General features: G+C 43.0%; 1 protein-coding gene across 2 annotated transcripts in view; it reads left to right on the forward strand.

Moving 5' to 3' along the window:
- The first annotated feature begins 2,223 nt into the window (after positions 1–2,223).
- The window catches only part of CFAP300 (cilia and flagella associated protein 300), a 28,203-nt gene continuing 3,754 nt past the window's right edge, over positions 2,224–26,672 (forward strand). The window contains exons 1-6 of one of the 2 annotated variants that reach the window (XM_084841621.1): positions 2,224–2,358; positions 5,504–5,585; positions 7,322–7,394; positions 11,621–11,787; positions 20,448–20,620; positions 22,152–22,218. In XM_084841621.1, the coding sequence (XP_084697747.1) occupies positions 2,246–2,358; positions 5,504–5,585; positions 7,322–7,394; positions 11,621–11,787; positions 20,448–20,620; positions 22,152–22,218 (675 nt within the window). In that variant the 5' untranslated portion in view covers positions 2,224–2,245. Of the gene's footprint in view, positions 2,523–5,503; positions 5,586–7,321; positions 7,395–11,620; positions 11,788–20,447; positions 20,621–22,151; positions 22,219–26,672 lie in introns of both variants that reach the window. The other variant, XM_084841622.1, reaches the window with a different exon arrangement.

The raw sequence follows: 26,672 nt of genomic DNA on the forward strand, positions 1-26,672 counted from the left end.
GGCTTGGTGGGATGGGGGATCTGATGTGTCTCCCTTCGTTGCAGGGAGGCATTTTACCCTCTTCTCCCTCCAACTGAGAAATGTGCTCAGGCATTTACATGGCAGACACCTGGGAATCGAGGGAAGTCCTTCCTCAGCAAGACTTGAGCAGAGGCAGGAGTTGCAATCAACATGCGATTCTTGCCCTCGCGCCTGTCAAATCTGCTCCTGCACGCCCCACACCCATCCTCAATGCCTTCATCATCCTGACCATGTGCGCCTCCAGCAACTGAAAACAAATGCTCACAGCAGGCAGACAGAGCGGTTTCTCCCGCTATTGGAGAATTTCACAGGGAGGTCATGGCGCTCTTCTTCTGTGGGCTGGAAAAAGTACAAATAAAATAATCATTTGTGTTCTGCATCAGCAACGAAAAGTTAACACGTAACTAGTGTTTTATTATACGCTGTACATCGCCCAGAGTGGCTGGGTGACCAGCCAGATGGGCGATTAATAAATTTAATAATAAATAAAAAATAAAAATAAAAAAAATATCACATTTATTGCATTTGGGGAAAACACGGGATAGGCTGGGGGAATTGCAGGAGACACCCTGGAGGGTCATGGTGTCATCTAAAGAGCTTGCAAACTTCCGTGACAGACCCATCTCAGTAGCAGGATAAAAGCTCCATGTGATAAACCCCACTGAGTTGGGCACTGTGTGTCATTAAACAAAGCTGGAGTAAACAGAGTACATATAAATAAACCAACACATTTTGGTTTATTTATACTAGAACCCGGGGTCATCCTATGAAGCTCATTGGTGGGAGAGTCAGGACAGATAAAAGGAAATATTTCTTCACACAGCACATAGTTAAACTATGGAATTCGCTAACACAGGATGTTGTGATGGCCACTAATTTGGATGGCTTTAAAGGGGGATTGGACAAATTCCTAGAGGAAAAGGCTATCAATGGCTACTAGTCTTGATAGTTAGGTGCTACCTCCAGTACCAGAGGCAGTGAGCCTATGTACACCAGATGCTGGGGAACATGGGTGGGAGGGTGCTGATGCGCTCATGCCCTGCTTGTGGGTTCCCTGTCGACAGCTGGTTGGCCACTGTGTGAACAGAATGCTGAACTAGATGGGCCCTTGGTCTGATCCAGCATGGCTCTTCTTATGTTCTGATGTTCTAAAGTTCATTGTGTCCTTCTAATTCTGAAGGTTAGGAAAAAGAGATATTAGGTCAGTGGGCTTGGTGGGGGAACATTACGAATACCCTTGTTTACTGATTTAACATGTCCATGGCTAAAATCTAGACTAGAGGTTGTGCACTTCTACACTGATGGTGCTGTATGTAGTAGTAGTTCTGGTCACCACACCTAAAAAGAGATATTGTAGAGTTGGAAAAAGTGCAGGAAAGGGCAATTAAAATGATTAAGGGGCTGAAGCAAGTCCTCTATGAGGGAAGATTACAACAGCTGGGATAGTTTAGCTTGGAGAAAAGGCAAGTAAGGGGAGACATGATAGAGGTGCACAAAATCATGCATGGTGCGGAGAAAGTGGATAGGGAGACATTTTGTTCCCTCTCTCATAATACTAGAACCCAGGATCATGTCATGGAGCTGATTGGTGGGAAAGTCAGGACATATAAAAAGAAGTACTTTGTCACACGGTGCATAATTAAACAATGGAATTTGCTACCACAAGACATAGTGATGGCCACCAGTTTGGATGGCTTTAAGGGATAAATTGGATAAATTCATGGAGGATGAATTTAATCTATCACTGGCTACTAGTCCTGGTGGCTATATGCTACCTCCAGTATCAGAGGCAGTATGTGTATGTATATTTGCTGGGGAACATGGGAGGGAGGGTGCTGTTGCACTCGTGTCCTGCTTGTGGGTTTCCCATGGGCAGCTGGTTAGCCACTGTGTGAACAGAATGCTGGACTAGATGGACCCTTGATCTGATCCAGCATGGCTCTTATGTTCTTAAGTAAGCGGCATTGAGTCCAATGGTTCTTACTCCCAGATAAGATCCTAAAGGACTGCAGCGTGAATCCGTCTTCTGTCGCTCTCCTGCCTCATAACAGTTGATTGGAGCCGTCAGACTCTCAGCCCTTATCCTGAGGAAGAGAAACGGAACCGTATTCAACCGGCCGATTGTTTCGAGGGGGAGGGAAAATGTGTAACACCCGGCAGCAACAGAGGGCCGGAGAGCGTTCCCATGGCAACCATTGACGCGTCTTGGCCTGGAGGAGCGACGATGTCCGCCTGCGGGGACCGAGGCGCGGAGCCGCCCTACACTTTCCGCCACCTCCCTCAGAAAAGCTTCCCAGCTCTAGAAAGCAGAGACACCCGAGACCGCCTCCTTAAATGGTGGGGAGAGCCGGCCATTCCTTCTAGGGCGGCTTCTTAGTCGGGAGGAGAGGAAACCACAGCCACGTGGGATGAAATGGAGGCTCCGTTGTGGGAGATGGGGATGGGGTGAATCCTTAGAATGATACCTGCTCTCAGAAGCCTACAGAAGGCCGAGAGACCCTGTGAGGATGAGTTGTGTTTCACGACCAGGATCTAGCTGGGAGACTTGAGGTCAAAAAGGACTTCCCCTCCCAAATATGGAAATTACTCAGCAACTAATTACTAGTATTTAGAATTTCAGTTGCATGTAAACCCCCCCCCCCCGATGTTCAGTGTTCTTTGTCATCTTTGCTGAGTGTGGGAATCCACATATTTATTATGTGTGGAATACATTTATTAAATAAGGGTGTGATCCTATGCAGGCCTAGGTGGAAAAAGTCCTACAACTCCCAGCATCCCCCAGCCATTCTCCGAAAGTTGTAGGACTTTTTTCTGTTTAAACCTGCATAGGATTGTGCCCTAAACATGTGTGTTTACGGTACTTAGACTTATACTGTGCATCCTAGCCTGTTTACTCACAAGTATGTTCTGTTCAGTGGGTTTTACTCTCAGGTAAGTGTGTTTAGGATTGGAGCCAGTGTTAGTTTTGGATCTGGAAGACTTTGGGTTCAAATTCCCTTTTCCTGACGACTGTGTGGGCTACTACTATCTCCTGGGCCAAAACACATGCATTTTAAACAATGATGGTGATAGAGGATCTGAAGTTAGTTGGACAAAGAATCCAAATAAATAAGCAGTATGGTAATAGGATCAATATGACAAATTTAATTTGTCTGTGACAAATTTTAATTCTCATTTTAAAAAAGTATTTATTGAGCACACTCGAGCTTGTTCACTGGGACCTGCAGGTGTAGTGTTATATTTGTATATATATTTTTCCTGTGGAGGATTTGTGGTTGTTGGTATTTAATATTAATAGAAATAGACAAATCTGAATTTAGGGTATTATTCTTTGTCCTCATATTTGTATTTTGGACTCCTGAGCCTTCATGTGTTACTTACCTTTGAACTGTATTTATACCTGTACACCCGCCTCATCCACTTTACAATGGTTTTTATTCATGAAATATTTATTCCAGGGGCCCCGATGCTGTGCCCACAAGCACCTCCAATGGTGGCTGCGAACCCCTCCACTCCCTGCCCCCTTCAAAAAACATTTTTCATTAAAAAAAAAACCTTGAAAAATGTTAGGGTGCCAGGGGCTCCTTCCTTTTCCTGAACCGGCCACTTATCAGCTGTTCAGCAGGCAGGAAGAGAAGGGAAGAGTTGCTTTCTAGCCCTACCCAATTTTCTCCTGTCCCGGCAGACCTTTCCCCTTTGCTCTTTCTCTTTCTCTCCACTCCCAGCCTCTAGCCTTGCTATTTCTCTCCACCTAACCCCTGTCCTCACTATTTCTATCCCTTCCCCATCCCTAGCCTTCTTTCTCTTCCTAGACCCTAGCCCTGCTCTTTCTCTCCCACTCACCCATTTATCTAGCTCTTTCTCTCTACTCCCAGCCTCTAGCCTCACTATTTCTCTCCCCCGGCCCCCTTTGGCTAGCTAGGCCCCCACATCACCATTATGTGACGAGCTATATGATATCCTCCATGAAAGCCTTTTTGTGGTGATGCCCACAGCAGTTTATCAAATTCTGAAATGTGCCCACAGCCCCAAAATGATTGGGGACCCCTGGTCTATACATTTATCTTCTGCTAAGGTCAAAAGGGCCAATAAACATGCCTCTGCACACCCATAAAAACCGAATATGTGCATTGTTATGATTATTTATTAAATGTATGCGTCACTTCCCACTGCAAAAAGCAGTCTGGAAGCAGCTTACACAAATACAGAAATCCTTAATCTGGAAAAGAAATCAATCTAAACGATAATCAGTACAGTAATAGAAATAAAATAAACCCTATAAAAATAATCTAAAGACAATACAATATGAAAAGTGTTCATCCACAATACACAAAATCTTCTGCCCTCCCACAACAGCCTAGAATGGACACCACAAAAGCAGCCAACAACTGGGCCATAACTAATGTCCATATGCCTAGGAAAATAAGTATGTCTATTCCTGGAGCCAAAAAGATGACCGTGTCAGTACCAGGCGAACTTCCTTGGGGAGAGTGTTCCATAAACGCTAGGCTATCATACAAAAGGCCTGTTCCCGAACTGCCACCCCCTGAGCTTCTCTGAGATGGGACACATAGAAAAGGGCCAATGAAGCCAGCTTCAGAAACACACACATCTCATCCGTATGACTGTGAACTCCAGAATTAATTAAAATTGAGGCTGAAATACTCAACACTCTGGTAAGAGTGAGCCCCCATAGGATTGTGCTGTGAGTATTCCTATGTCATAGTATATTTTTGTTTATGTAGTATTGTAAAAGTCTCATCTGCCACACCCAGAAAAAATATAGTTCCAGAGTTTGTTTTTTTTAAATTTTTTAATTATACATTTTAGGCTTGGCATGTAGCAGAATGAGGCTATGTTGCTTGAGGGTGTCGGTGGGAGAGGTCAAGTAAAAACATCCTGCAAGTAAAAAACAACAAAAAGACTTGAGTGCTTCCAGGTAGAGGGTTCCTAGCACTACCAATAAGAAGGCACTGTGCAACTACTTCATCTTTTTCTCCTTAACCATTTTTGTGCAGTCAAAAAAAGGTAAAAAAAAGGAAGCGGTGGGAAATCACAGGAGGGCTACAAATTGAAGATGAAGTCATCTGGACTCCCTCTAAAATTCTGTGATTGAGGCAGTGCAATTGCACAATAAAAGCCTCATCTGGGAGCACCCCTTGATCACATCAGGGAGAAAGCTTCTAGTACACCTTGATTGAATTGCTACTTTTCTACCCATGGCTTGCACTAGGTGTTGTAGGCTGGGTGAAAATTCACTATGCCTATGCCACATGCTGGGTTCGGACAACACAGCAACCCACAATGCAGTGTGGGCAATTAGGGCAATCCTGGTTGCATGACCAGCACACATGGAGGAAACAACCAATACTGCGTTATTTTCCCCACTGATTGTCTCAACAACCACACAGTCTATTTCCCCACTTTACTACGCTGCATGTGTAGACTAACCCTGACATTGACTTCTTTCTACATTCTACAGGTCTATGGATGGCAGAATCACAGTACAGGCATTCAGCTTTGATCAGACACTTAAAGGCTATCAGCAGAATGATTTTCTTATGGTACTTACCCAAATTTTATGTCTTACTTTAAAGGATTTATAGTCCACTTTTCAGTTTTGATTACAATTTTCTGAGTGGTGTACCATCAATATTAAGAAAACAGGGAAATGGTTAAAACATCAAATGATTAAAACATCAAATATAATCAGAAGGCTAGAAGCAGAACAGAGTACAAAAAAAAACATTAATGTGTTATTTTACATAAAACCTAGTTTCCATGTAAAAATGCTATTTATCAGAATGTGGCTCATTCAACCAAAAAATATAACTTGACAATAAAGGATTTAAATATAAGGTGGAATCCAATGTCGCATGAGTGGACTTCTGCAATGGAACCTTCTCTGTCCTTCAGTCTTCCCCCCTCCCCTCAAAATCTCTGCAGAACAGATTTTGAAGGTGCATGGGGGGCTGTGGGGATCACCTCCCTTCCAGTTCCACTGATGGAGGTCGATTCCTGTTCAGGGCAATGAAGCTGCAAAGCTATATATCCATATTTGAGAATAAGTCAAGTAATGGAACAGTATGATTCTAAACAGAACCTACATGTCTGCTCAAAAGTAAGTCCCATTGTTTTCAATGGGACTTATTCCCAGGTTTATGTTGCTTGTTCAGAATGTTATTGTTTCTCTCTGTAGAGAGGAAGGTGTACGAAAATGAACTGTCTCCTCCCCATCCACATTCCTTGAGAGCAAGTGGAGATGCCCTACTCCAGGTTCTATTGACCCAATAGATAAAATCAGTGAAGGGCATTTTTACTAGTGATAACTCTGTTGTGGAATTCCCTCTGTAGAAAGGTCAGCAAGTTTTACCCCTCCTACCTTTAGAAAGAGAATTATTGAAGAGAGCTTTTAAAAACTGAAAGGAATGTTATTTCTGCCTGATAAATGGTTTGGACATGTTACTTAAAAAAAAATTCTTGTACTTTTAAAAGTATAATCTGTTTTAAGCTTTCTTCTTGAATAGAAAAACAGAATATAACTTGTTCAAAATTGCCATTTATAATATATACTTTGGGAGGGGCCATAGCTCACTGTTAAATGGCATCAATTGCATATAGAATGTCTAAGGTTCCATTCTTGTTCTCTCTAGCTTTAAAAGTTTCTCTGATCGCACGCGTGGCAAAAACCTCCACCTTGGTTCTTGGAGACCCAGACAAACCAGAAAGTATTGGGCTATACTGAACAGTGGTCTGATCCAGGATAACACAGCTTCATATAATTAACAAATGAATTGTGAATTTTTGTTTTTAAAAATGCTGGAGTTTTACAGGGTGCCTTTGAAGTAACTCATTCAGATTTCTGCTCCTAATATATTAACATATCTTATACTTGAGAACTATTTCCCTATTCCCACATTATAATTTTCATTCATAGAAATATTTCTACAAATTATATTCATTATCATTATTATTAATAATTTAATGTGAGAATATTTATATCACTGTGAACTTGCAAGCCAGGATTGGGTTTGCTCAGAAGCACCTGGGAAGACCTTTCTGATATATAGTAGACATGGGCATAAATCCTCCTCACTTTACAGACTCATTGGTGGACTGAGTTGCAGGAGTAATTACGTGAATTAAAATCCTGATTTGGAAAGTAATCCCAAATTTCAAACATTTGGAGAGGCAAGAGTTTAGAATTGAAGCTGAGGCCTCCTTATTTGATGTGTCTATCAAATCATATTTAATAACAATCTTTTTAACTGATGAATTGTCATTGCCTCTCTACTTCTAGGCCTTTTTTAATCACCCAGATGTTAACAGCAATTTGAAATTGCTTTCAGCTTCTGGACAATGGACTACATTAGGTAAATACAGAATATTTGGGATACTCTTCTCTTTGAAATCCTCTCTCAGTGTGATTATTCTTTTTTCCTGCAACTACTTCTACTTTATAACAACAGTATGATTCACATTTATATCTTCTCAGTGACATTAATTGCAGAGTAGAAAATACTACAGTTAATAAAGTTATAAGACTACCGTATTTGGATTCTTGGTTTTTCAGGATCTTTCATTGGGCTTGACACTTATGTTTATGTTAATGATTTGTGCTGTTGATTTTGGCTCCCTCTAAAAATATATTGATTGTGTTTTCTTAAAAAAATGAATTGGATTGTAGTAACTAACACATCATTCACTCCACCCTAAACTAACAATTATGTGTCAGTGATTTTCTCCTATGCTCGTGGAGGGGGCATAGCTCATGGGAGTATCACTTGTCAACATCTCCAGGTAGGTCTGGAAAAATTCCTGCCTGAAATCTGGGAGAGCCACTGGCAGTCACTGTCAACAATACTGGGCTAGATGGACCAAGGGTCTGACTCAGTATAAGGCAGCTTCCTATGTTCCTATGTTCTTCCATGTGTAATGGACAACCTTTGCTCTACAGTGTCATCCAGTTGAAACCAAATGGGGCACACCTGAGGTGACCGCAGCATGCCCTGGTGAATGAGAGGTAGATCATAATCCCTAGCTAGGAGATATCCCAAACTGTGTCATTAGAGCTTGTATGGGAAATCTCATAGCTAGAGATGATGGTCTACCTGCCATTCACATATAAGCCATTTGCTAGGGTGTGTTGTGGGCTTCCCAGGGATGGCCTATCTGGTTTCCTCTGGGTGGCAGTTCACTGCAGCATGTTGAGTGTCTTGCCTTGCCAAGTCTGTGCTTAGGAAGGTAACTGGAGCTAGGCTAGTTTGAATGGTTTTGAGAGCCAATGTAGCCCCACTTTTAGGGTTGCCAACTGACCAGAAAAACACCAGTCTGACCTTCAGTTGTGACTTTAGCACCACGGTGGTCTGCATAAATCAGCAGGTGAAACTTTTCACAGTACAGAGAGAAATGGTGGTTCAATCTGTTCTGGGTGGGGTTGCACTCCTCTAAGGAACATAAGAAAGACCATGCTGGATCAGACCAAGGGTTTGTGTGGTCCAGCATTCTGTTCACGCAGTGGCCAACCAGCTGCAGAAATCAGGTTCTCATTCTGGGTATGCTCACTGACCCAGCTTTGTCCTTAGAAGCCCAAGTGAAGTATCTTTCACTAGCAGTGGCCCCTTCTGGGTAGAGAGTTTGCCCATAGTTATACATGCTCTGGTAACATCCACGTTAGATTACAACCATACATCGCATGAAGGCTCCCTTTTAAGATTGCCCGGAAAATGCAGGTAGTTCAAAATACAGGCACTAGGCTGTTCACTAGTTTTTTGAACACATCTTGGTGTTTAAAGAACTTCACTGGTTCCCAGATCACTTCCAGTCATTAAAAGTAATGCTGCTTACCTTTTAAAGCCCTACATGGCTCAAGACCTGGGTACTTGAGGGACTGTCTTTTCCATCAACTTGCCCATCCACTGAGATCCTAGTTAGGGGCCCTCTCCATGCCTCCACCATCTGAAGTATGACAGATGGCAACTAGAGGGCCTGTTTGGTTGTGGGGGACTGGTTGTGGAATTCGATCCCAGAGAAACTTGGCTTGTGCCAATGTTCATTTCTCTTGGCAAGACCTTGTAATTTTCCCAGGCTTTTAACTTCTGCTGAAGTTGTTTTTGGTGCTGCCTTTGATTGTTGTTTTACTATAGTTTTATTGCTTGTTGTTTTGTTGTGTTTTAAGATCTCTTAAAAATTCCCAGGCCGTTCATAACTGAGAGATGACATGCTTCCCAGTCAATTCTTTCTCTTCAAAAGGAGTTCTGATTGTTTATATCAAGGGCGGGCAATGTGTGTCCCCTTGTACGCCCACTCCCATTTTTAAAAAGACATCTGTAGCAGCTACGGAGCAACCAAATGGCTAAATTTAGCTTATTTGCAAACTAAGTTTGGCCCTTTTGTTGCTCTGTAGCCACTTTGGAGTGCAAAAAGGGTTAAATTTAGCTTGTACACAAGCTAACTGTAGCTATTGTAGTGCTCTGTAGTGTTATGGAGAGGTTTGGTGTGTTTTTTTGCATGGGGTGCCCTGTGGAATGTGGCCTGTGGCAGGAGTCCAGGGGCAAAAATGGCCCCTGGACCTCTGGAAGTTGCCCACCCCAGATTTATATAGTGTGTGTGTTTTGGTCCGAGTAAAAGTTCCTTCTTCTACATTGATATTTTTCTTGATACCGTTTTTATGTTGTTTCCTCAGGTTAGGTATTAGTGAAAAAAGCATTTTGTACTTCCTATTCATAAAGCAATCATATTTAGTTGAAATTTTGGCAAGAGAACACTTGCATATTTCCTTTTCATTTCAAGGGTACATTCACATAAGTTCTTAATGAATTTTGCCCAATGTTTATATTATTTATTGCATCCTTACATTTGTATCCTGGCCTCGTTCTAAAGAGGTCAGAGCAACATTTTACCCTGTGGTTAGGCTGAGTGATAGTGACTTGCCCAAGGCCACCCACTGAGAGTGGAACCACTTAGGACTTGGAAACGCTGATGAAAATGGTATCTCCGTGTCAAGTCCCCCCTCCCACTTTGTAATGTCTAGCTCCACCTTTCCTGTATCCTGACATTGTAATGCTTCCTCACAGTGAAATGCCTTCAGCACACAGTGTACATTGAACTAGACATTAGGGAAGGGGGAAGAGCTTGTTTTAGTTTTAATGATATGTTTAAAAGCTGCATTTTAAAATTGTCCTTTTCGTGTTTTTAGACGCTCAGATTTTTCAGCTGCTTTGATGTTTATCTTCTGCTTTTAAAATTATTATTGCTGCTGCTTTTGTTTATTGGCTTTATTGCATTTGTTTTTAGCACCCTGACAGCTTCAGCTATAGGGCAACTCATAAATTGAATGAATGAATGAATGAATGAATGAATGATTATTATTTATTGCAAGTTGGTTTTGGTAGCACAAGACACTTATAATTACATTGGAATTGCCCAGCCTTCCCGAGCATGGTGCTCTCCAAATGTATTGGAGGACAGCTTCCATCATCCGTAGCCAGCATGTTGTTGTTGTTTATTCGTTCAGTCGCTTCTGACTCTTTGTGACTTGGACCAGCCCACGCCAGAGCTTCCTGTCGGTCATCACCACCCCCAGCTCCCCCAGGTCGAGTCCATCACCTCCAGAATATCATCCATCCATCTTGCCCTTGGTCAGCCCCTCTTCCTTTTGCCTTCCGCTTTCCCTAGCAACAGCATCTTCTCCAGGCTATCCTGTCTTCTCATTATTTGGCCAAAGTACTTCAGTTTTGCCTTTAATATCATTCCCTCAAGTGAGCAGTCTGGCTTTATTTTCTGGAGTATGGACTGGTTTGATCTTCTTGCAGTTCAAGGCACTCTCAGAATTTTCCTCCAACACCACAGTTGGAGGAAAATGGATCAGTAGAACCAGCCAGCATGAGGGATGTTTTAATCCAACACATCTGGAGGGCACCAGATTTGGGAAGGCTGGTCCAGGCCCCATTTCACTATTGATTCTAAGGGTGCAATCCGATAGGATTGCTGCCCACTAGACAGAGGCTTTGAAGTACCCTGCGCCCTGCTGGATTGCTGTTTGCAGGGTGGGAGGAGCAGTGGAGGCGATTTTTGTCTCTCTGTTCCCCGTTTAAAATTTTCCTTTAGATGGGCCTCTGAATCTGTCTAGAGGAGCCATGCTGTAGGAGGCAGGGCTGGAGAGGCCACAGGATAGAACATATACCAGCCTCCCCTCTTCCTGCCCACCAGAACGCTTCCTTTTTTACCTGTGTGAGGTCATCTGAGGTCACATTTGCAACCTTGGAAAGCAGGCGCTGTGGTTCTCTCCATGGTGGGGGGTGGGGGAGGGATCAAATCTCGGAGTCTCCTCCAAATCGTAGGAGTGTCTATGGCTTCAGGAGGGAGAATCTGAAAAATCTTATGTTCCTGGGATGCTCTCCCAGGGACCACAGGATTGCTTCCTAAATGTATTCATATTCATCGAGTTGGGCAAAAATACTACAAGCTTAAAATATCACATATAGAAATATTATTTTCAGTATTAGAGCTTTGTTTAGCTATGAAAATAAAATCTTGCAGACACATAAGTGACGATTATTGTTTGTTCTTTTAATGTGATTTCTGCTGTATCTTTCAGATATTAATGTGAGAAAGGTTGAAGTCCAGAATGTTCTGTGTACGCAAGTTTCCATGTCGTTTTTTGACCGATTGTACTGTGAAGGGGTTGTTCGAGAAACTGGAAATATTGTAAAGTGTTTTGACGAATACCATGATGAAATTCTCATTGCAGATGAGTTAAGAAAGGTCAGTATGGAGTGTACTTTCTTTTTAATCTCTTGCCAATGTCCATACATTGTGCTGTCCTGGCAATTCCTATCATCCTTCTATATTTTCCACTGTTTTTTCTCAAAGTAGAAGTAGGAATTTCCAACTTCGGAAAAAAGACAGTGAATCAAAATACAGTTCAGCTGTAGTTCACCAGTAGGAGGTTACTTTTTAAATAGCACCAGGTTTTCTTTTCATAGGATTACGTATGTAATACCCTTCTTTCCACAGAGAAGGTCACTAGCACTTGAGTTTCCTTTATGAAGGATTACAAAAGCATCTGCTTACATGTTGAAGTTGGTTGTCTTATCCTTTCTGCTACTTCATTGCTAGAATATTAGTATAATACAACCTTCCCCAACGTGGTGCTTCCCATATGTGCTGGACTGCAACTCCCATTATCTCCAGTCAGCATGGCCATTGGAAGGCAGCAGGTTGGGAAGGCTGGTATAGTAGATGTACAAATTAACCTGGATGCAGTTCCCACAATATAACCTTTGTTTTCCTGTAAAAGGAACCTATTGTTAGTTAACATACTTATATGTTACTTAACATAAATATATTTCTGTGCAAAAAGTCATATCCCATTAGAATCAGTGGGGTAAACTCCCATTCATACTACTGGAATCAGGATGTATGTTATCTCTTATGTATGTTATCTATGTATGTATGTAAAAGAGATATTAATGTTATCTCTTTTTTAGTGTTTAAGGGCACAATCATAGAATCATAGAATAGTAGGGTTGGAAGGGACCTACAAGGCCATCGAGTCCAACCCCCTGCTCAATGCAGGAATCCAAGTCAGAGCATCCCTGACAGATGGCTGTCCAGCCTCGTCTTGAACGCCTCCAGTGTGGGAGAGCCCACCACCGCCCTAGGTCATTGGTTCCATTGTCGTATTGCTCTAACAGTCAGGAAGTTTTTCCTGCTGTTCAGCCGGAACCTAGCTTCCTGTAACTTGAGCCCATGATTCCGTGTCCTGCACTCTGGGATGACCAAGAAGAGATCCTGGCCTTCCTCTCTGTGACAACCTTTCAAGTCCTTGAAGAGCGCTATCATATCTCCCCTCAGTCTTCTCTTCTCCAGGCTAAACATGCCCAGTTAGGGCTTTGTTTCCAGTCCCCTGATCATCTTCGTTGCCTTCCTCTGAACCCTCTCCAGTTTGTCTGCATCCTTATTAAAGTGTGGTGCCCAGAACTGCACACAGGACTCCAGATGAGGCATAACCAGTGCTGAGTAGAGGGCAACTAGTACTTCACGGGATTTGGAAGCTATGCTTCTATTAATGCAGCCCAAAAGAGCATTTGCCTTTTTTGCAGCCACATCACATTGTTGGCTCATATTCAGCTTGTGATCGACAACAATTCCAAGATCTTTCTCGCTTGTAGTGTTGTTGAGCCACGTATCCCCCATCTTGTAACTGTGCATTTGGATTCTTTTTCCTAGGTGCAGAACTTGGTATTTATCCCTATTAAATGTCATTCTGTTGTTTTCTGCCCAGCGCTCCAGTCTATTCAGATCACTTTGAATTTTGTTTCTGTCTTTCAAAGTATTAGCTATCCCGCCCAATTTTGTGTCATCTGCAAATTTGATCAGCATTCCCTGCACCTCCTCCTCCAAGTCATTAATAAAAATGTTGAAGAGCACTGGGCCCAGGACTGAGCCCTGCGGTACCCCACTCGTTACCTCTCCCCAGTTTGAGAAGGTCCCATTGATAAGCACTCTTTGAGTCCGATTCTGTAGCCAACTGTGGATCCACCGGATCGTTGTTTCATCTAGCCCACTTTGAGCTAGTTTGCTCATCAGGATATCATGGGGCACTTTGTTGAAAGCTTTGCTGAAGTTGAGGTATATGATGTCTACAGCATTCCCACAGTCCACAAGGGAGGTTACTTGATCAAAAAATGAGATCAGATTCATCTGGCAGGACTTGTTTTTGACAAATCCATGTTGGCTTCGAGTAATCACTGCATTGTTGTCAAGGTGCTTCCAGATGGATTGCTTTATCATCTGCTCCAGAATTTTCCCAGGGATTGATGTCAGACGGAGTGGTCTGTAGTTCCCAGGTTCCTCCTTTTTACCCTTTTTGAAGATAGGGACAACATGAGCCCTCCTCCAGTCATCTGGCACTTCCCCTGTCCTACATGATTTCTCAAAGAGAATAGACAGCGGTTCTGAGAGTTCTTCTGCCAGTTCCTTTATGACTCTAGGATGCAGTTCATCTGGCCCTGGAGATTTGAACTCATTCAAAGTCATTAGGTATTCCTTGACCATATGCCTATCGATCTCAAGCTGCAATCGTGCCCCTTCAGCCTGTACTTCGCCTTTGCCAGGGGGGTCATAGACCCTCTTTTGGGAGAAGACTGAGCCAAAGTAGGAATTGAGCACCTCTGCCTTTTGTCATCTGTTGTTGTTTTGCCATCCTTATTTAATAGCTGAACCACCATTTCTTTCCTCTGCCTTTTACTATGCATGTAGCTGAAGAAAGCCTTTTTGTTGTTTTTAGCATCCCTCGCTAACCTCAGCTCGTTCTCAGCTTTAGCCTTCCTGACGCCATCCCTGCAATTCTGTGCTACCTGCCTGTACTCTTCCTTTGTTACTTGGCCTTCTTTCCACTTCCTATATGTGTCCTTTTTTGTTTTCAGGTCATCCCTAAGCTTTTTGTGAAGCCACATTGGCTTCTTCTGTTGTCTTCCACCTTTTCTTCTTGTTAGAATTGTTTGTAATTGTGCCTTGAGAATTTCCTTTTTTAAAAGCTCCCACCCATCTGGGACTCCTTTTCTCGTTAGCGTCGCTTGCCATGGGGCCTTACTGATCATTGTTCTGAGTTTATTAAAATCAGATTTCCTAAAATCCAGGATACACGTTTGACTACACTCGGCTTTTGCTTCCCTTAGAACCAAGAACTCAAGTACAACATGGTCGCTTTCCCCCATTGTTCCTGTAACTTCTACTTTATCCACTAAGTCATCTTTGTTGGTTAGGATCAAGTCAAGGATAGCCGATCCTCTAATTCCTTCCTCTACTTTCTGTAGGAGGAAGTTATCCACCACACAAGTCAGGAATTTCCTGGAGGGGCCATGTTTTGCAGAATTTGTCTCCCAACAAATATTGGGGAAATTGAAGTCCCCCATTACTACTACATCATACTTCCTTAAAACATTGGCTATTTGCTTTTCAAAAGTTTCATCCTTGTCTTCTCCTTGATTGGGTGGCCGGTAGTAGACTCCGACCACCAGGTTCCTTTTATTCTTTGCTCCATTTATTTTGATCCAGATGCTCTCAATGGGGCTACCAAGCTCCTCCTCCTGTATTTCTGTGCAGAGATATGTATTTTTCACATACAGTGCAACCCCACCTCCCTTTCTGTTCCTCCTGTTCTTTTTGAACAAGTTATATCCTTCAATTGCTGTATTCCAGTCATGAGAGTCATCCCACCAAGTCTCAGTTATACCTACCAAGTCATAATTTCCCTCCTGTATTAAGAGTTCAAGTTCGTTCTGTTTGTTTCCCATACTCTGGGCATTAGTATATAGACATGGAAGACCATGTGCTTCATAGTCTGGCTTTCTTCCTACATGTCTCTGAAGACTATTATTGGGCACTATCAGAGCTGTTCTCTCCGTTGCAGTGCATGCACCTACATCCATTGTTACCCCTAACATTACATCTCCCATCCCCATAGGATTCAGTTTAAAGCCCTCCTGATGAAGTTCTTCATGCAGTGGCCAAACACATTCTTCCCATCCTTTGTGAGGTGCAACCCGTCCCTTGCCAACAGCCCATCTTCCAAGTATAGCCCGTGGTCCCAGAATCCAAATCTCTCTCGTCACCACCACCTTCGTAGCCAGTCATTCACCCAGAGTATTTTTCGTTCCCTTTCTATCTCTCTTCTAACTTGAAGGATGGATGAGAAAACTATCTGGGCCCCAAAGTTCTTGAGTTTCCTTCCCAAAGCTTCAAAGTCTGACGTGATTTCTTCGTAGCTCTGCTTGGCAGTATCATTTGTTCCCACATGGATGAGAAGAAAGGGATACCTGTCAGTGGGCTTTATGAGTGCAGGCAACCTTTCAGTCACATCTCTAATCCGTCCTCCTGGGAGACAACATACCAGGCGAGTCCATGGGTCTTGGCGACATACTTGGGTCTTGATCCCATGCAGCAAGGAGTCTCCCACTACTACCACTCTTCTCTTCTTGTTGTAGGCCTGGGTTTCATTGCCTCTGTTTGACTGACCTTCAGCCTCTTGCTCACTCTCATGTAGGTTCCCCTGTGATTCTTCCTCTGCAGGCTGTCCTCCAGTCTCATCCGTAAGTACCTGGAATCGGTTCCACAGCTCCACTGCTTCCACTGGTGCAGAGTGGCATCTAGTTCTTCTCCTGTCACCCTTTTCCAAGGAGTATCCTCTACTCCATTTTTCTTCACCTCAGCATTTCCCACTGCCTCATCTTGCTGTTGCTCTTCAAGCTTCTGGTCTTCCCTTTGCTGCTGTAGTTCCCCCATTCTGTCCAAGAACTCTTCGTGTTCTTTTTATTCCCCGGAGGGTCAACAGTCGCCACTCCAGTCCACTTACTTTTTCTTCCAGCAGCATGATCAACTTGCACTTGTTGCAGGTGTAGGCCATGTTGTTCTCAGGCAAGAAAACAAACATTGCACACACCTTGCAGGTCACCACCACTGGAGAGTCCTGTCCTTCCATTGCCTCTTTTCCCTTTTTGTGTCTAGCTTTGTGATTGTTCTAGATTAGCCTGTGCCTGCTCCTCTACTAAGTAGAGGTTAAAAGCAGAGTCCCACTGGTGTGGAAGTGTGTGTTACAAGACAAATAAATGAAAAAAAGTTAGTTAATAAAATGAAATAAAAAAATAAAAAAAAATGTTAGAGGCCTCCCCCTTGACCTCCCCAGGCCAACTCCTGTTTGCTCCCCCTGTTCGCATGCTCTGGTCGCTCGCTGTCTGGAAGCTTGCTTGCTTCTGTAGTCCCTGGACCAGCTGGAGCAGCTTGCTCTGCTTAGCTGGGAGGCGGGAAACAGACTGAAGTTTCCCACCCACTCAGCTGCTGGGCGTACTCAGGCCACACTCACCCAATTCAGTTGGAGCTCTCAGAAGCAGCTGGTGAGCTCACAGCCACTCAGAAGGATAAAGGGCACCCCCTGGGCTTCCTGCAGCCCACTTACCTCTTAGCCTCTGTCTCCTTTGTCTCTTCTACCACTGCAACTCCCCTGGCCAACTCTTGTTCTGGTCACTTGCTCCAACTCCTGTTCTGGTCACTTGCTCTGGTCACTCGCTCTCTGGGAGCTTGCTTGCTTCTATAGTCCCTGAACCAGCTGGAGCAGCTTGCTCTGCTCTGCTCAGCTGGGAGGCGGGAAACAGGAATCCTACGGGGACAGCCGTAAGCCTCCGAACTCAGAGGCTTACAACTAGGGATGTACGAATGTTCCGCCACGGATGTCAGGGAGGCCAAATGCCAGCACATTCGGCCCCCCGAAATCGGTGGCGAAACGCCCCCCCCCCCGGGGGATGAGACTTACCTTGGGCGGATCTTCCTGGCGGTGGCGGCTCCGGCAGCGGCCGGTCTTCCAACCGGCTGCCGCCACCGCCATTTCCAGGTTAAAAAAAACACAAAAAAACGTGATAGGCTACGTAAAGATTTACGTAGCCTATCACGGCTAGATTTTAAAAAAACACCGTGATAGGCTACGTAAATGTTTACGTAGCCTATCACGGCTGACTTAAAAAAACAAGAACAAAACGCGTGTACACATTTGCGTTCTTTATTTTGGCACATCTTAGTCTACGTAAACATTTACGTAGACTAAGACAGCGAAAATAAGGGGAATGCAAATAGCGTAGATGCTACGCTATTTGCGTTCCCCTTATTTTCGCCGTCTTAGTCTACATAAATGTTTACATAGACTAAGACATGCCAAAATAAAGAACGCAAATGGCGGCCATTTGCGTACTTGCGTTTTGTTTTGTTTTTTTAAATCAGCCGTGATAGGCTACGTAAACATTTACGTAGTCTATCACAGCTGACTGCAGGGACGTAAACGGTGGCGGCTATGGCCGCCGCCATTTGCGTCCCTGCTAGCCAGTGGCTGGATGTCCGGCTGCTGGTGGAGCCGGCCGGTGGCTCCGCAGAATCGCTGCGGAGCACAGCCGGCCGGCCAGGATTCCGGGGGGGAGGAACGGAGCGCCTCCCCCCCTGGCCAGGATTCCAGGGGGAGGGACGGAACGCCTCCCCCCCACCATCAACATAATCCGTGGAAAGGTAAGTCACTTTCGTACATCCCTACTTACAACCATCTAGCGCGGAGCGGTGGAGGTGATCTTGGCCTCTGCACTCCTCCTGCCCTGCATTGTAGCTTGGCAAGCATTTTCACCCATCTGACTGAGGCATGAAGGAGGGGAAGGAAAAGAGGCCGAAGAGGCCTCTGGATATGGCATATGTTGTCCTCTCCCTTCCCACACTGGCAAGCCCCCTTTCTGTTCTCTTCAAGGTCCCCTTTGCGACCTCGGAGAGACAGCTGGCATGGTTCTCTCTGCGTTGGCTGCAAGGGGGAAGGGAGCTCACACTCCTGGGTCTGAGGTCAGAGCGCTGACTTTGACCTTGGATCCAGGAATCTGAAATATCCTATGGCCCCACAGATGCTGTCTAGGGTACATAGGATTGCTCCCTAAGATAAGATAAAGCAGTATGTATTGATGATACATAGTTCTACTTTTTCTTTCTTAAGCCCACCTGGCTAAAGTACTAATTCTGTTTGAGGTTGTAGAAGAATGTTGTACTAATACCAAATGATTATACAACAGTGTATGAACCCAACTGTTGTGTTCAGAAATTCTTGATAAAGGTGTGGACTTTTCATTTCTGTCAGCTAAAGGCATAAATGGCATATATTAATACAAGCAAGCAGAAAGGGAACAAAGTACACAATTGTTTTTTAATCTACCTGTGAACATTTATATGTGACAACATAATGACTGCCTTGCTGGATCAGACCAAGTTCTGTTTAGTCTAGTACTTTGTCATCCCAACAGTGAGCTGCCTAATGCCTTCTCAGGAAGCTCACACATAGGGCATGAAGAGGATGGCCTGCTTGGCCTTAGCATTTGGTACTCTGTACGGTTATCATGGCTAATATTTGTTGATAGATTTAACCCCCATGAGGGTCTTGTGGGCATAAATCATTAGTAAACTCCAAAGTAATATTGTTGAAAATCGCTCTGATTCCTTTGCTTATCATATCATTATGTAAGCATTTAGTTGCAGACAACTGTATTTTGCAGCCATTTCATTACAGATTGTAAGGGGCTGAAATGAGGAGTTCTGCTTCAAGGCTTCTATGTTGGAGCATGAGGTGCTCATCCCCTCCCTTTGACTAATGTTTTTGGCACTGATTGTCTCAGTCAAGGGGTAGAGCCAGAAACTCAGCTGCGTTGTTCCTTGTTTACTTCTGCAGAATCAACATATACTATTTTTGTTCCTTCTTCAAAGCCAGAGTGTTTGTATCGTCTTGTCTTTGCTTTTCTTTCTAGACTTTTGATATTCTCTGTATCTTCTCCAATTTTGCCCCTTTTCCTCTGATAGCTAGTTTTCCTTTTCCTTTTGCCCCTTCTATCTCTTTTCCTTGATAGCCAGGACCATGGCAAAATGGGACAATAGATCCCATGGCATATCTCACTGCAGCATGATGCAGACAGCCATGGTACCTGCTGCTAACTTCTCTGGCTCAAGAATGGATTATACGTCTCCCATGGAAACTAGACCTACTGTTATAGAGCCATAGGGAATCTTTCTTTCAATGCTTGCATCTCAAAGCATGACTGATAGGGCAAACAGCACTACTTTGGTTGAGGTTCAGGAAGTGTTTAGCATGTGAGAATTATGACTTTGTTTTAATCCTCAGTTGGTTGAATGGGCTGGTTTAAACTGAAATTGCCCTTGAGGAAGAGTGTTAACTTAAAATGCACAGGGCACTGAATTTTCAGAATAAATGCTTTATAGCAACCTGTGGCTTTTTTCCTTCTTGTTGGGGGTATTCCCTGTTAACATGTGTTCCAAACCTGATGGTAGCAGTGCAATTTGATTAGGAATTGAATCAGGCTAGGGTCTGGATTCTCTGCTGCAGCCCAACATACTTTCCCTTGTCTCGTGCTGATGCCACTCTATATGTCCTTAATGCTGGTTATTACTTTACCAGTAGAAGCTGATGCCAGGTTAATCTCACTGATAAAATGATGCCAGGTTGCATGCTATCTACTAGGGGTCCTTCACCAGCCTGTTGGCTTGCATCTGTTAGAACATGGGTATGGAACTTGTGGCCTTCCTGATGATGTTGGACTACAACTCCCATAATCCCTGACCATGCTGCCTGGGGCTGATGAGAGTTTGAGTCCAACATCATTTGGAGGGCCACAGGTTCCCATGCCTGTGTTAGAATGAAGTGGCTCTCTGTAAGGTCTTTTGTGATACACGTATATTTTTAAAAACTATATCCAAATTAATTACCAAATCTATTGTGTTTGTATTTATAAACAGTAAACATTGTGAATACAAATTAATCTGTTTTGTATTTGATAGTTTATACTATTTAAAACATTTTCCAGATCACATTATTTGGCCTCCTTGTCTCATGAAAGGTACTTCTTCTGGAGGATTCAGACCACTATAACTTATTCAGCCATTCGGACCGTGAGGAATTTCTCTTCTGTCTTTTTAAGCATCTTTGCCTTGGAGGAGCTGTCTGTCAATATGAAGATGAACTTGGTCCATACTTGGAAACAACAAAAGCTTTATATAAAGATCTAGTGAGGTAAATTTGTTCCTTATTTGAATCTGATTTAGGGTGCAATCCTATGTATGTTTAGACAGAAATTAGTCCTACAACTCCCAGCATCCCCCAGCCAGGAAGTTGTTGAACTTATTTCTGTCTAAACATGTGTAGGATTGTGCCTTTACTTATTTATTTTCAAGCTGAGGCTGAAACCTCTGGGTGGCTAACATTTTAAAATTAAAAACCTACAGTTAGACAATAAAACATAAAAATAGTAGCAGTACAGGAATTTAAAAATCCAGATAAAAACAGTATAAAAGCATCCAAAAGGTCTAGCCAAATAAGGCTTTCACTTGGTGCCAGAAAGATGTCAGACTTGGTGCCAGGTGAGTCTTCCTGGGGAAAGCATTCCAAATTCAGGATACAACAGTAGAGAAGTCTGTAGCATGGGTCACTGCTAGCCACACTTCTGAAGGCAGGGGAATCCAAACAAGGGCTTAAGGAGTATGTTAATAACCAGACAGGTTAATTTGGGAAAAGGAGATTCTTAAGAGCTTTTAAAGCCCTAAATGGCTTCGAACAATACCAGTACCTTGAATTTAGCCTGGCAGCCAGTGCAGTAGTTTTAAAACTGGTAAGATGTGATCCATCATGTACATCTATTTCAGTTATTACGAAGGTATTTGAATTTAAAGGTTCAATGCCATATTTTGTCTAGAAGAAAACATTTTATTTTACCATTTCCTATTCAATTAGTTTTACTTTTATTCAAGTAAATGCAGTGAAAATTATGAAATGATTAATGGCTTCTCTGTTGGTTTGATGAGGGGGATGCTCTGGGTAGGTTACAACTTCAGCATAGTATTTTGTATCTGACCAGGACTAAGCAGAGCTGGGCCTAAATGCCTAGACCATTCCTCTGCTCTAGCCATTATATAAGGAACAGCTTTTTCTACAGAAGAGATAGACAGAAGCTGGCTCTCAGGTGGAGAGCAAGCCCAGTAAGGTCTTGCAGTGTCAACATACTCCACCAACATTCTGGTGGGCACCGTTGTATGTAAACAAATAGCTTCCCTTCCCCACCCTTGCCATGGATAGTGGGAGCACTGAAGGAAGCAATAAGGGATTCCCAATAGATTGGAAGCATTCTGAAATTTTCCTGAGCCCCTTTCCTGCCCTTTCCATTTAATTAACTAATTCCAGTGGGCCCCAAAGGTAGCTTACAACAATAAGAGCCATAGGAGGACAGTATTCACTCTTGGTTGCCACAACACTTGTCTTAATGCTTTTCTTACCCTGCTGACCACTCCAATCCCTCCTTTGGAAACTTTTCTGCCTTCTCCCTTCCTTGTGTACTTCATGTTTCTACTTGTTATCCTAGTGTTCCCTCTTTGTTCTTGAAGACCTCATTTGAGCTTGCATTCTATCATCTCTTTAGTTACCAATCCACTCAGCAAGTCAGATATTTTTATTTCAGCCCTTTGATAAGTATCTCAACCTGTAAAACATATGTTTTGGCTAGTCTAGTTGCCTTCAATAAAAATTGAAATATATTTTTCATACATTTCAGTGTTCAAAAAAATCCAGAAACTAAGGAAATAAATATAATATCAACCATCTTTAAAGTCTGCGCTTATGTAAGTATCTCATCAGAGCAGGAGTACTAAGCATGTAACCCTAAATATTCTTGGATATAATTTTGAAATAAAATGAATAACACCTAATTTAAGCAAATAGAATTGGACATGATCCAGCCACAACTAAGCACTTTTAAATCACATTGATTTTAATGGAAGAGTTAAACATGTGTTCAAATCGCTCCCATTGAAACCAGTGGGATTTAGACATGCTTAACTTTGACTAGATCGTGTTCTTCGATAACTGTTTGAAGATACTTCTGCACTCTAATTATTGATAGATTAGTTATTTTCCATCTCATTCTCTTCTTTGCTGTTTTTAAACATTTCAACAATGGGAACTATGTTGAGTCTTGTAGAGATAGTGGCCAAGATATGGAGGGTGCAATTCTGTGGGGATAGTCGGTCGCCTCCAAATTCAGAGGTGACCAGCTACCCAATGCAGGGTGGCTGGAGCATGGGAGCGGGGGGGAGGGATCTTCTCTGCGCTCCAGCTGCCCTACATTTGTGGCTAGATGGCTGAATTCGGCTGTCTAGCCAGGGCACATCAGAATAGGGGTGGGGAGGCTGGATGGCACATAGGAAGCATCATGACAGCGCTTCCGTGGCCCCCGCCCCCAGGAACTCCCCTTTTTCAACCTCTCTGTGCTGCTCTTACGAGCGCAGAGCTTGGGATGAACCGTGTCGCCTATGTGGCAGCAGGGGAGGGGGTGGGAGTTGGGTTCCCGGAAACCCCAAAATCCTATGGCCATCTAGATGCTGTCTAGTGGCCGTAGGATTGCACCCTAAAGCACTTGAATGCATCCATTAATACAGATTACTGTTATGAATCCAAGGGCCATCCTGACTTGATTGGGTAAGGATGCAATCCTATGGATGTTTAGACAGAAAAAAAGTCCTACAACTCCCAGCATTCCTCAGCCAGCCATGCTGGCTGAGGAATGCTGGGAGTTGTAGGACTTTTTTTCTGTCTAAACATCCATAGCACTGAGCCCTAAATTATTGTTGTGAATTTTGATATAACATTGTCCATTTAAACAATTATGTTTCAAAGTAAATTAGGTGTTGTGCTTATGGTGACAAAATCTGTTTAAGGAAACAATTTCATTTCTGTGCTGCTTCAGCTTTTTAATTATGATGTTCTCAGATAATTTTCTCTCTTCAGTAATCAAATGTTTGTGGTAACCCAGCTATAGGTGATAGTATAGAAGTCTGCATCTGGAAAAGCTAAGAATAAAAGTCTCAAGATAAAGTATACGCCATAACATCAGCACAAGACCATAAAAATAGCATTATTAATCAAGGAATCAATTAGAGCAATATTATCAACAGAGCTACTAATAGAACACAACAAGGTTGTCCAAAGATCTCTCTAAAGCAGGAGTGGGTCCTCAAGATGTTTCGTCTACAATTCCCATCAGCCCTAGCCAGCATAGCCAATAGTGACGGATGATTCTAGTCATATGGCAAAACATCTGAAGGGCCTCCAGTTGCCCACCTATGCTCTAAAGAGAAAGGTCTTTGCCATCCAACAAAATGTCTTTATGCAATACTACATTCCTCACCCCCTACACACATTTTTATTGTGTTTTAATGGAATATGGTGTAACCATTCCTATTGTGAACTGTGGGAAAGAAGAAACTGTCGCAAATGGGCAGTAACTGCATCCCAAATAATCAGGAATAATTACAGTATGCAGATGAAACATGCAGATCTGTTACCATAACCCCATAATTAGGAGCCACTTGGCAAGGTCTGTTCAGAATGTTCTTTGGGCCTAAGCAGATCTATATGAAACTTGAAATCCAACACTGGTTTTGCTTAGGTACTGACAGGTGGAGCCCATAAAAGATCATGTTGATGAATTTTACGATTTCATTTAATAGCAGTGTGATGGCAACAGTGGTGTGAATTAACACTATAAAATATAATTGAATGTAAATCAGATTGTGGGAAATGGACCACTTTAAATAATTTATCTATTTCACTATATGGCATGACATGTTGAGCATTATCAAAGTATAAAGGAGTCTGATAGTCTCCTAAAGTGCGAGACAGCATGGAGATAGGGCCACTTATATAAAAATCAGCCCAAATCCTTCAATGATGCTTGAATCCTTAATGCACAATAGTAGATCAAAGCAGAGAAAGTAATTTTAAAATGTAGATATTGGATTAGACTGTAGGTTTTGGATTAATTGTAGCATACCCTTTCAAGCCCTGCAAAAATTGAAACACAGTATTTTAACTTTTTATCCCCAAAACCCCATTTTGAAATTGATGGCACTATTTCAGCTGTGTAAATAAACCAATAAAAGTTACTAGCCTGCTAATTACTAGAGAGCTCTGTCCATCCTACAGCAGACCACTGCATTTTTATGGTGGATGCTGAGAGAGGGGGTTTCCCTCCTCTGGCAGCCTGCTGGGTGCACAGCACAGGGGAGATGAAGCATTCCACCCCTCCTAGGCCAACCTGCTCACTTCCTTGTCACTTATGACTACCTGGCTAGTGCTTAGTATAAGGCTCCACTGTTGGCAAGAATAAAGATACACATGAGTCTTTGTAGGGCTGGCAGCTGCCATCTGATGCACACTTACTAAGGAATAAGTGTCACTGAATTCAGTGGGACTTTCAGTAATCATACTTAGGAAATTGCTCATGGAACCCATTCTAGAAGTACTGAATAGGTCAGTGTAATGCTGTGATGCTATTTGGCACACCTGGCTTGCTATTTCTAAATCTTTGGGCTTGACAGCATCATTGACAAGCATATAACAAGCTAATAAACTGTGAAGTACTTTGCACATTAAGGCTGTAATCTCATGCCTACTTCCTTGAGGTTAAGTCTTATTGGGCTTACATCCAAATAAATGTGCACAAAATATGGCTGGGTAAGTGCTATATTAATCATTAATAACCATAATTTTCATTAGGGTACCAGCACATTCATTGTAATTCATAGTGTTTGTGGTGATACAGCATTCTATAGATCAGCCTTCACCAACGTAGTGCCCTCCAGATGTTTTGGACTACGACTCCCAGCATTCCTGACCATTGGCTATGCTGGCTGGGGCTTTTGGGAGTAGAAGTCCAAAACATCTGGTGGGCACCAGGTGGGAGCTGTTAATAGGGCATTCTTTATAGTTCTAAGAAATACCTTGGATTATATTGTGGCTTTCCATAGGCATCTGGTTGGCTACTGTGGTAACAGAATACTGGGCTAGATAGGCCTTTGGTTTGATCCAGCTTGGCTCTTCTTATGTTCTTATGCAAAACAAACTCTCATAAAACTAAAATTCCCAGCATTCCAACTGGGAAGAATGTGTTTGCCAGGAGTCTTGCAAGCCTGATCAAGAGAACCTGATCAATAGCGCTTTTAAACTAAATCCTGGGGCGGGGCGGGGCAAGGTGGGAGGCAAAACTCCAAAGGTAAGTACTGACCCATATATTAGGGACAAAAACTCATGTAACAAGGGAGGAAATAAGGCGGTGGAGGTGGTACCTGGTAACTTTCAGGCAAATACAGCAGATAAATGCTACACCCATGACCTCCAATGTCTATAAAATGTGGCTGCACAAGGGGCTCTCTGACTAGTGGGGGCATTAAAAGGACACGTAAGAGAGACATATAACCAAGGATGAGGACAGTAGAGTAGCCAGAAAGCATAAGGATCATGTCAGGAAAACCAAAGCCCTGAATGAGCTGAGGCTTGCAAAGCATGCCAAAATCCCCCCAAAGGATTTTGTGGCAACATTAAGAGCAAGATGAAGGGCAAGGAATGGGTAGGTCCACTTGGGAAGATGGTGAAGTGATAACAGGTGATGAAAAGAAGGTGGAATTACTCGCTTCCTGTTTTGCGTCAGTCTTCTCTAAAAGAATTGTATTCAGTCTGGGAATAATAGAACAAACAATATAAGGAGGAACTTGACTTGCATCCCAGGATAGGTAACAAGCTGATTAGAGAATACCTGGTTATTTTAAATGAGTTCAAGAATCCAGGGCCAGATAAATCACACATTTGCACATGAGATGAACCTGGGAGGGTAGCTCATACGATAGAAGACAAAATCAAGATTAAAAACGATCTTGACAACCTGGAATGCTGAGCTGAGAAAAACAAGCTGAAATTCAACAGAGGTCAGTCCTACATTTAAGAATCAGAGGCACAAGCATAGGATGGGGGAGACCTGGCTTGGTAGCAGTACATGGGGAATGGATCTAGGTGTTTCTTAGTTCATCATAAGCTGAAAATGAGCCAGCAGTGCAATGTGCTTGCTAAAAAAGCTAATGTAATATTAGGCTACATAAGCATAACGTCTAGATCAGAGAAGTTATAGTCCCACCCTATTCTGCACTGGTAAGGCCACATCTGGAGAGCTTAGTCCAGTTCTTAACTATGTTTTAAGAAGGTTCAACAAACCGGAGCATGTTCGGAGGAGAGTGGCCAGGCT

This window comes from Heloderma suspectum, chromosome 3 (genome assembly GCF_057233095.1).
Source record: "Heloderma suspectum isolate Gila_16-S chromosome 3, 16-S_ref, whole genome shotgun sequence".
In the NCBI taxonomy this organism is placed as follows: Eukaryota; Metazoa; Chordata; class Lepidosauria; order Squamata; family Helodermatidae; genus Heloderma; species Heloderma suspectum.